General features: G+C 40.1%; 1 protein-coding gene across 9 annotated transcripts in view; it reads left to right on the top strand.

The window, feature by feature from the left end:
* Nucleotides 1–657: 657 nt before the first annotated feature.
* Nucleotides 658–11,729, top strand: part of LOC111960057 (collagen alpha-1(XXV) chain) — a 394,437-nt gene continuing 383,365 nt past the window's right edge. For 7 of the 9 annotated variants that reach the window (XM_070437776.1, XM_070437777.1, XM_070437773.1 and 4 more), the window contains exons 1-2: nucleotides 659–1,207; nucleotides 1,403–1,478. In XM_070437776.1, the coding sequence (XP_070293877.1) occupies nucleotides 956–1,207; nucleotides 1,403–1,478 (328 nt within the window). In that variant the 5' untranslated portion in view covers nucleotides 659–955. Of the gene's footprint in view, nucleotides 1,208–1,402; nucleotides 1,479–11,729 lie in introns of all 9 variants that reach the window. The other 2 variants (XM_070437770.1, XM_070437769.1) reach the window with 1 other exon arrangement.

Raw genomic sequence — 11,729 nt, 5'->3', positions numbered from 1 at the left:
CACACTGCTCGCGCTCGCCAACGAGCTTCTGCGACGCCAAGGGCTAAAAAAGAACTCATTCCTATTTCTGACGCAGATCGTCCTGCAAGTCCTGCCTCTCCCATCTCCTCATTGGTTTATAGATGCAGGTACCCACGTGCCATCTCCTCATTGGTTATACCCACGTGGGTGATTGAAAGACGAACTGTTTTGCCGGTAGTCGTGGTAATACAATGAAAGTTTAGATGCGATCACCATATAAGTTCAACAATGAAAAAGCCTGGAAGGAGGAGAGATGACTAGAAACGATTCGGTTGGCCGTTTTATGTGTGGATTAATTTGTCAGGGTAGAGGACCTTGTGCAGTTCAGGTAAAATAACAACTCAATGTTTATATCCCAGGACAAATTAGCTAGCAACAGCAAGCTAGCTAAATATGACAAATTAACATTATCTAGCAAGTGCAAGCTAACTAGCTAAATTGCCATACATGTTTAATGCTTTTCGACCTGTCCCCAAATTAATGTCATTGGTTCAGAGTTTGTTTTGATATTTTAACCTGCGTGTTGTGATCGCGTTTGGTGTGGGGGGGCAAAATAAATGTATGCACGATAGCGCACGATGGCGCACGCGCGCAGCCGGTTTGGGTTCCGTGTTAAGGTGTCGATTATTATTTTCTCCAGCAGTGCAATTACTTTGTAGGAGTTGCTTCAAGCCGTGAAATCAGTCACAGGTTGCACTGTTTTGCAGCGTCTCAGAGCGAGGGTCTTTGGTGAGAGCGGTTCACTGTCGCTGTAGGACCAGTGTACCTCATTGTGCGTTGACATTGCGTCGTCAGACACATAGGCTAGACATAAAGAGCTTGAGTGCCTGAATTTAAATCATTCTTGGCCGACTGTACATGCAGATTGCACTTAGTTCAGCATGGTCAAGAAATTGTTATAAAGGTTGTAGAGACCAAAGTGCGCGGAGAAAAAATGGAGAGAGAAACGACATCTTTGAAGCAGCAATATTGCTGCACAACAGTTATGAACGTTATCTCGTCTTTATTCTCTCTAGCGTCCCTTGCCTTTTGCATATTATTAAGTGTACAAACATCAGCGATCACGGACAGGGTCCTGGATTTGGAAACTGGACATGGCGAGCAAATCTTTCACAGGGTCCCCAGTTTTTCTGTGGATCAGTTTAATTCATTGATTCAAGAGAGAGTGGATGAGCTCCTGTCACAGGTAAGCAAGCATCTCACGTGCACTTGCTAGCAATATGGCCAGGTTGGCAAATGACTGAACGCTTGTAGGTTATGATTATTTATTTAACAATATGAGTGTACAGTATTCCCTAATCGGTTTTAATATTTAATCTACCCTCTGCTCTTCAAGTTTATGTAATTTAGCCTGATGTTTTTTTATTTTTTTTATTTACAGCGCTCCTATGAAAATTTATCGAAGATACGGATTGCCCGACAAGTTAGCCATACTCCTGATTGCAACTGTCCCCCAGGTAAGAGCACGTTTATTAATACACCTTTACCATCACAATGTGTTATTGAGTTTGTTTAACAATAGTGATAAAGTAGCCTATCATAAGGAAGCTATCCTATTGTAAGAATGCTATCCTGTAGACCTATCTACCTTGTGTTTAGAACAGTGTGCGCACTAGAATGCTTTCAACTACATTGATCAAAAACATCACAGTCACATTGCATAGGAGACATGAGACAACCATGGTGGTTTACATAGCCTTTACATTTATTAACCTGCATGGGGCAATGATGTATAAATACTGAGCGGTCTATTTTCAAACCATTTAATTCCTGGAGCAAATACCAGAAAATATAGTTAGCCTAATATGAAGCTCCCAAATGTGTTATTTTATGATAGGCTACAATTGCTTTTTTCTATGCATTTCAATTATGGGAGGCACAAAATGGGTAGAAGTTAAGTCAGTATGCAGTATAGACTACTGGTCACTTAAGAGCATGATGTGACACTATTCTTGTCTTTCCTGGTGTGTTGATAGTTGAGGGGAGTATGAAGGATGCAGACAGCTGAATCACTGCTACAGCAAACAGAAAGAGCAGTGTTTAACAGCTATACATGGAGGCGCTGAGAAGTTGTGTGAAGAGTGGGGCAGTGTCTCAAAGCCTGCTCAGTACTCTTGCATATTTTACCCTCTGATAGGTTACATAGCCTACAGTCATGCACATGTGCTGATATTAGTCACACACAGAGCAAGGATGCAGACAACAGTAGACTAATTGTGTTCATGTAGACCATAACTATTCTTTAGCCATAAAAAGCTCATAAGTGATTTGATATTTTTCTGTAACATCGATACAGGCTAAGGGCAGGCATATGATTGTAAAATAAATAAAACCTACACATGTTCCTCAAAATAACCTACCCTACTGTCTGGTATACCACACGGTCTGTTATAAGGATTCATTTTTTCAAGGTATTTATTACACTGTATAACCTTGATAATCCACTGAAATAACCAGTTTTCAACAGCAAATGGAAACACTTATTCTTGGAATACTGATCAAGATCACAATAATAAGGTATCATATGTGGTTATGTGCTTTTGAGGAGATTATGTTGGGGCGTTTTTGATACACTGTCCTCTTGCTTTTATAGAATCAATAGAGGCACACTGCACACTGAATGACATACATTTCTAGTATAAAACAGGCATTTGTCACACTAGTACTTTATCTATGCAATTGTTTTTTTCTTGAACATTTCTCAATAAATAATAACATTGTACTAGACATTGAACAATGTTGTATTAGGCTATTGTTTGCTGTGCCGTTAGAGCTAATGAGGAACATGAATGACGGATGGCTCTGCAACATGGGTCACGTTATTATTAAGTGCACTTTTGTCCATCAGTCATATCTTACACATGTTCATGATCAAGAAACTCAACCAGGAGGATATATTAGATGAGGTAGTCTGACTATTCATTGTTGAGCTTTGCTCCTAGAAACCCACATGGTGTACATGCTTTTGTTCCAACCTTGTACTCATACACCTATTCAATTAATGAAGGGTTCGATGATTAGTTGAATTGGAAGTATTTTAGTGTAAATAACGTCACACGCTGGCTAGTGATTACCACTTCCTCCTGATTTGGCTCATACCAAGGCTCGAACCCAGAACCTCTGCCACGCAAACGCACGTGACCACCTTACCCAGTCGCACCATCGAAAAGCTAGCTATTTGGCAGGGGAAGTGTGGACACGTCCCCATGTGCTACACTAGGCTAGAACAAAAGCCTGTACACAAGGATTTCACCGTCATTATCATATGAAGACATCATTGGAAATATTTCAATGGGTTGTAAGAGTATGGTATGGTGCCGTGTTGTACATTCTATAGCAAGTCCAGCTTTCACCATACTATTGCCAATGCTTGCTTGGAAAGCCTCATTTTTAAACCAAGTGCCTCCTTTCTCTATCTGAATGGATTCACTCAACGTAATCCTTGCTGTGGTCACAGCCTGTGGCTCAGGCACAGAACCGTAATGTATTTTTCACAGTCTGCCAGAGTTGATGGAGCTGAACCTCAGACAGAGAGATGGGCCATAGCTTCAGGATATTCTCCAGGTTGGCACTTCCCATTGCAAAACATTTCAGGTTTAGCAGTCTGCCAGAGTTGATGGAGCTGAACCTCAGACAGAGAGATGGGCCATAGCTTCAGGATATTCTCCAGGTTGGCACTTCCCATTGCAAAACATTTCAGGTTTAGCACACAAAGAGTAATCTGTGTTTAAAGTGGAACTGATAGCGTTTTAACTACTTTCCAGATATGAAACAACAGGCAATCATAATTTCAGTAAAAAATATGAAATTCCTAGTTTATGCTACAAAACCAACTTTATAAGAGGTTTTAAAAATAGGTTCTATATTTGACTCAATGAATCCATGATGTACACTAAGGGATTGTTGGCAGAATAGATGGATGCAGTTCAATGCATGATTAATATAATTCACCAATACATTTCTGGTTAGTTAAAAAAGTATTGCTATCAGGTTGTAAATCACAGTTGGCTTGGTACATCATTTGCTGCCTCCATTCGGGATGCACTGTTTCAGTGACTCAATATTCTGGACAAAAATGGACGAATGTATCTAAGGCTGGGAATGTCAATACAATCAAACTCGCAAGGGAAATTATCACAAGTCATTCATAACGTGGCTAATAGGCTAGCGTATCTCTTTATATAGCAAGCTAAAAACACGGAGCCTAACGTTAGCTAGCTAGCTGCTAGGAGGATGTAATTTCATGCCATTAGAGCAGTGGGTGAGTGACTGACTTTTCCCCCTCATATCGTTTTTCGGTGGCTATACACAGCTAGAGATGCAGCTGTGATTTGGTTAGCTAGCAAGAACTTGAACGATTGTAATTGTTAGCATATCTCTTGCATTTGCAAATTCAGAACAACTGATGAATATACAAATGCGCAACACCCTCTGAATATGACTGGTGTCAGTAAACTTAAACAAACAAATGTAATAATTAGTCAAGAACGCTCTAGATAACATTTAAACAGCCTAACCAGCTCTGCTACGGCGAGTAAAATGATCAGAGTGAGGTGTTCTCTCATTTGTGTCTGGAAGTAGCTAGCTAGCAAGCTAGCCAACTTTAACCAGTTAGCTTGGGTGCTTCGTTGGGACAAATTAGCATTGGCAGGCAGGCTGCAGAAGGATGAGGAGGCTACAATTCCCCATTGTTTATCAGTGGAATTTTGACGGCAAATGGCTTGTTTGTATACATGCCTACTGTTGATTGGCTATAGCAACCGGTCTGTGTAGATGTTTTATTTACTGCAGTGTCTACTAATTGTCCAAACACATGGCCGTTTTCCCACTCTATATTGCTATAGAATTTTCACAAATGCCTTAGAATGGTAGGGAATTACGTATACTAAAGATTTATGAAAACGTGAAAATGACTATATCTAAGTGGTCGCTTGTCAGATTTTTTTTTGTGTGTGTCGTTCTTCCTGGTGGTGTATATGAACAGATTTCATGTTGCTAAAATGCTGTCAGTTTCACTGTAAATGCAACAATGTTTCACACAGAAGTTATTTTCAAAGAGATTGCTAACAACAGCAAGTGCGCTGCAATAAAAGACAGTTACACTCACCAGATGATGATAATTTGAAACTTCTTGTTGAAAGTTATTCTTGAAAAGGGAGAAGCTAACAAATGAGCAACAACATCGTCTTTGATAACACCTGCTGCAGCCACTGCAAACTAGCCGTCAACAAAAGCTAGCTAGCTAGACCATGGGAAAACTTCCGCTCGCTATTGTGCAGTGACCTGTTGGCCTTCAAGAAGGCAAAAGTTTCCATTGTAAAAACGGTCCCACCCATTAATTCAAATTGTGATTGGTTAATTCCACTGTCACTCTAAAAAATTTCCCTAATACCGTTGAATGGCAGATGCCTTTATCCAGCTTCGGATGGCCTAGCCAATGGCTGACCTAGCCAGCTAGATTTACCTCCCCAGAGACCAGCAAATAAATTGTTTTAAATTGTTAACCCTTTCATTTCTAACAAAATCTGAAGAAATTAAATCAGAACATCATTGAAAATAATAATATCATTATCATTACTATTATATTATTATAATCATTATTTTATAAATCCTTAGCCCTTCTCTGAAGGCATAGAAGGCCCATTTTTCCACACTGTGTTTAGGTTAGTAATAATTTGTAGCACACTATTTTGAATGTCTAAACAATCCATATGTTGTTCTGAAATATGAACACACAAATACTGGACATTTTGAACTCTGGACATATTGGACATTTTGGTGATTTGGCAAAATTACTACAATCATGGTCTTGGACTCGCATTTTTCTGGTTTTGTACTTGACTCGGTCTCGATTTGCTTCGGTCTTGCGATGTATATTCACACCCCACCTCTCTCAATCCCCCCTCGACACCCCCTTTAAGTTACGCTTCAGAAACCTTGGCAGCCAAACGCATGCCTAAGGCCTTAGGGAAAAGAACAACAGCATATAATATGAATATGTAGTGCATGACTGTTTTTTTCAGTCTTGCTTGTCAATGAAAGGGGTCAACGAAAGGGCATATTGCTGCTTTAGCGTAACTCTAATTGATCATTACAGATATTTGTTCTGACTCTGCGTGTTTTTGTCATCTGTTATCGCACAGTAAAGCCTGGTGTATTTTGCAGTGGCAGTAGCAACACACAAGGCTACACAGACACATGCCCAACATGTCAAACAGCCAGAGGAATCGCTCCCTCTCAACTCTCTGTGATGGTATTGGGTTACAAGCTAGTGTTTTTCCCTCCAGACTCTCACAACCAGATGGCCTGATCGTTTGGTAAAACGCAATCTTCTTAGACATCGGCAGCAACTACTAAAACAGGTCATTAATAAGTGGCAGGTCAGATTGAGCCATCTGTGTGGTTTGGCGCTGGGAGGTGCATGCATGCATGCATTGGCTGAGTAATTACAGAGTGCAAGGTAAAGCTTAGCAGACTCCCAGCTAGCCACCAGAGACAGCTGCTTCTCATTAGCAGTAGGGCCTGGAGACATGTGCTGGAGTCTGGGACCACAGTGGGGGGGCCATCCTGGACTGCAGTCTATAGTGGTGCCCTCTTTTTATAGTGTGGTCTGTCTGTGTGTATGTGGATGTGCATGCACACATGCAAAATGAAGGGACAGACACAATGAGAGATAAAATAAACATTAAGCGCATTCTCTCGGGTTAGAGAGGAAGAAAAGGCTGATAGCATGACTTATGAGCAATGTCACAATGCCAGGCTGCACTGAAACTGTAAACACTGTGCACTGTACAACTGTTCCCTGTAAATGTACAGGATTATACTGTAAACTGTATGTTTTACAGTGAAGTTCTCCCTGTAATTAAAACAATACATTTGTACATAAAACACATTAAAATCAAATTAGTAACAACATTAACAACAAATTAACCACAGCATTGACAATAGAAGTAACAACAGTTAACACATACAGTGCTTTCAGAAAGTATTTCACACCGCCAAGTTAACAAATCCACCATGCCCCTCGTACCAAATTAACTACATTATGTCGCTGAATAACAAATAAACATGGATGACGTTAGCTAATTAGTTTAGCATTAGTTGTGTCCATCTTACTAGTTAAGATGGGCCTTCATGCGAAGGGGTATTCAAGGAAGGAGGGGGGCCGTAGTTGTCTGTTTCTTCCGTCTGCAGTGGGGAGAATCTGGAGGAATGGGGGGCAATGACTGGGCACCTTCTCTTGTAGTCCTGAGCTGTAAGGCATGCCTTTGCTTCCTCCACAGTATGGAATTCTTGGAGTGTTCCATTTTTCCTGATCTTCAGGATGGCTGGGTATATCAGGAACGGGCGACGTCCTCTTGCTGTCGTCTGTCGTTTGACATGGTCGAAGGATTTCCTCTTCAGTTTGGTTTCATTGCTGTAGTCTGGGTAGAATGCCAGATTGGATCCCTCGTGTCTCGGTGGGTTCTCGAGGGCTCTGGTTCACCACAGAATATCCACTCGGTCCTCATATCTTATCAGGCAGAATATGAGGGCAATGACTGGGCACGGTTATTATTGCCACTGTAGATCCGGTGTGCCCGTTGAATTTCAATCTTCCTCCCTTGTAGCGATGGTATCCATTTTGGTAGATTCTCCTGAAGAAAGCCTTTTGCGTCAGAACCCTCTGCGGCTTCTTCCAGGCCCACCAGACGTATGTTCAGTCTCCTCTCTCTGTCTTCAAGCGATGTCATTTTCACCCGCAGTTGCTTCACTGCATCTCGGCAGGTGGCTATGTCGTCTGTAGCAGCCCTGGCGCTAACCTGCATCTCATCACAGCACATCAGTTTTCCTCTATGATTTTGCCTGTGCTTAGCTCCATTCTGTTTCCTTTTTATAAAAAAACCTCCCTAGTCCTTAATGATTATAAGCATACCCATAACATGATTCAGCTACCACTATGCTTGACAATATGGAGAGTGGTACTCAGTAATATGTTTGGGGCAAATCTAAAAGAACACAACACTTTGTATTCAGGACAAAAAGTGAATAGCTTTGCCACATTTTTTGCAGTATTACTTTAGTGCCTTGTTGCAAACAGGATGCATGTTTTGGAATATTCTGTACAGGATTCCTTTTCACTCTCAAATAGGTTAGTATTGTGGAGTAACTACCATGTTGTTGATCCATCCTCAGTTTTATCCTATCACAAACATTAAACTCTGTAACTGTTTTAAAGTCACCATCTGCCTCATGGTGAAAAAAATCCCTGAGCGGTTGTTTTCCTTTCTCTCCGGTAAGTGAGTTTGGAAGGACTGACTGTATCTTTATAGTGACTATGTGTATTGATACATCATCCAAAGTGTAATTATTATCTTCACCATGCTCAAAAGGATATTCAATGTCTGGTGCCCTTCTTTGGGAGTCATTGGAAAACCTCCCTGGTCTTTGTGGTTGAATCTGTGTTTGAAATTAACTAATCGACTGAGGGACCTTACAGATAATTGTATGTGTGGTGTACAGAGAGGAGGTAGTCAAGTTAAACTAAACACTATTACAACAGACTCCATGCAACTCATTACGGGACTTGTTAAGCAACTTATTTAGGCTTGCCATAACAAAGGTGTTGAATACTTGTTGACTCAAGACATTTCAGCTTTTAAATTTTTTTTTGTTGTAAAAATGTATAAAAGTGATGGTCCCGCTTTAAATGATGTTCAGCTTGTAAAGGCTTCATAAAGCCTTCATAAGCACTACATGAATGTCTTACAAAGAATCTATAATTGTATGTCATGCTTTATAAAGGGTTCATAAATGTGGCATAACTGTGTGACATAATCACGCATGTCAAACGTGAGATAACCTACTATGTCGAATARGATATAAACATGTGCTCTAAATTGATGTCATATTAGTCACATTACACCTGATCTCGTTCCCAGAGACTTCCGCCCAAATGCACAGAAGGTCTGACGGACCTAAACATCAAAATTGTCTTTCATTAGTTAGGATTAGGTTTAAAATCAAATTTGAAGAAGATACATTTTATAATTGGGCAGGGTTTAGCAATAGTTTTGACTTTTTGACTGTTAAGTAGTGAAGATGACAAATACTTTACTCTGTAAGGTCACTCCTATTGAATTCTATGTTCACTCACACCAAGGCCAACTTTGAATGGTTGATATCTCAGGCTTATATGTGCTGTATGTGCAATAGCCTGGAGACGATTTTACACCAAGAAACATGATGAAAGCCCCAAACCTAAAGAAATTGAAAGTGTCTTCCTTCTGGAACCAAGTTACATGTTCCGCAGTACACAAACACGCACACAGCAAAAGGGAGTCATACCGTGCGGTGCTGGGCCAAGTCAGGTCTTTGACACGTTAACCCACTCCCCCAATAAAAGATCAACCACAAAATGTTGTCACCACTATAACCGGTTGTAATCAAGCCCAGGTCTCCAGCATGGGAACAGAAGAAGAATACCTGGTGCCGTAGTCTCAGGTTGGACRACTCCAAATCKTCTTGGTTCTGAGACACACACACACACACACACACACACACACACACACACACACACACACACACACACACACACACACACACACACACACACACACACACACACACACGCAAGCTTTGCAGGTCCATCAGCCCATTTAAATACCTCACACCCTACAGTAACCTGTGGATCATGAGAGAATTTTCATAAATTAACAAAATGTTGATAACCTATTTAATGACACTTTATGTGGTGTTCTATAATACTTAGTTTGAAGTCATTCATAACACATCCATAAAGACTATATCGCATGACGCTGTATTTATTTTAAAGTCAGACCCTTTGGTCATTTATAACACATACATAAATGCCTTGTATCATATGACACTATACTTACTATAAAGTCAGACACCTTCGGTCATTCATAACACATACATAAAGGCTTAATGATGTAAACACATAGGGAATTATCACTAACATCTAAATCAAATAAACATTAAAGACATGGTTAAACCATAAATTTCCTTTTATTTGTACATTTTTTAAATAATACAAATACATGAAGTTTCAGAAAGTCCAGAAATGCAATTACATTGAACAGTACACAGGGCTGTGAATAGATTAGCTTGTCCCTGAGCTGGTGGACGAATGGTTCATGCCTCTCTCCCTGCTGGAGATACTGCATGTTAACCATGGTGGTTACCTTAAAAGTAACAACAAAGAAAGTTAGCTGTTAGGAAATGCCTTTATCACACCCTCTGGATAAGGACATTTCTGTGCTCCGGCAGAAACTCTAAATGGGAATATTGGAAACTCGATTCAATTCGTATTATTATATTCCTCTTTCATTTACAAATCTCATGACGTGACTGAGACGTGGCTGTATCTTGGGGGATTTGTATTTAACTGAGCCTGCTAGCTACATTTAGGCTGTGAAGTTACCGAAATGATTTAAAATAACAATTGAGGTAGCTACAGTATGTAATGTAACGCAACACTTAACTACTATCCATTCCATTGGTGGCCGAATCACATTACATGTGCGCTTACTGCACTACAGAAAATCCGCTAACCAAACAAAATTGCAGGGCATGCTCACTGATTTAAAGGGCAACTACACAAAAAATCTAATTTTCTTAGATTTTTCCCAGACCTCAAATGTCATCCCCTGATGTGGTTTAAGCATTGTTGTGAATACAGAAAATCACATTTTGATCTTTTTTTTATTAAAAAAGTGTGAACAAACTGGAGGAAACCAGAAAAAAAGGGGAAAATCCAAATCCTGGAAAAACAAAACCAAGAAAACGGAATATAAGCAGACGCTTTTATCCAGAGCGACTTGGTCATGGATGGTACTGGGAATCAAACCCAGTATTCTGGCATTGTAATGCTCTACCAAGATGAATGACAGGGCAGCTTTGTGAAGCCTCAATTTAATATTTATTAAACGGTGCTTATGCCACCCTTTTCTAAAGCACAGGTTTAAGTCATTTTGGACATAGTGGGTTATGTCACATTTGACATTGGTGATTATGTCACACAGTTATGCCACCTTTATGAACCCTTAATAAAGCGTTATAGACGATTTGTAAGACATTTATGAAGACTTTGCCATTTCCTGGTTGCTAAAACTCTAATAGTTTGCCTAGTTTCAGTTTATTTAAAAATAAAATAGCTAGTATAGTGTAGAAAATAATTTGTATCTAAACCGCTGTGAAATATTTTCCATAACCAAAAATAGTGTTGTTTCAGCTGTTTGAAGCTGGTGTACAAAACCGAAGGTAAAAGACGCAAAAACAAAACTTAAGAATGGGAAGCATAGAAATAGCGCACATAGAACATATCTACAGATCTACAGCATCCTATTTTATGTTCTCAAGTAAAATGACTCACATTTCTATGTGAATTCGGTGAGACACACAGACTATTTGAGTAAATATCCCCTTAAAGTGGCAATGAAGTGGAAGAATATTTTCAGCAGCTAGTACATTGACTTGTTTATAAGTATATTTTTTCCCCTTTTTTCTCCCCAATTGGTAGTAGTTAGTCTTGTCTCATCGCTGCAACTCCCGTACGTACTCAGGAGAGGTCGAGGGCCATGCGTCCTTCGAAACACAACCCAATCAAGCTGTACTGCTTCTTGACACAATGCACGTCCAACCCGGAAGCCAGCCGCACCAATGTGTCGGAGGAAACACTGTACACCTGGTGACCTGGTCAGCATGCA

The sequence above is a fragment of the Salvelinus sp. IW2-2015 genome, linkage group LG37, assembly GCF_002910315.2.
Source record: "Salvelinus sp. IW2-2015 linkage group LG37, ASM291031v2, whole genome shotgun sequence".
In the NCBI taxonomy this organism is placed as follows: Eukaryota; Metazoa; Chordata; class Actinopteri; order Salmoniformes; family Salmonidae; genus Salvelinus; species Salvelinus sp. IW2-2015.
Note: the sequence above shows the minus strand (reverse complement) of the source record. Positions and strands in the feature narration are given on the sequence as shown.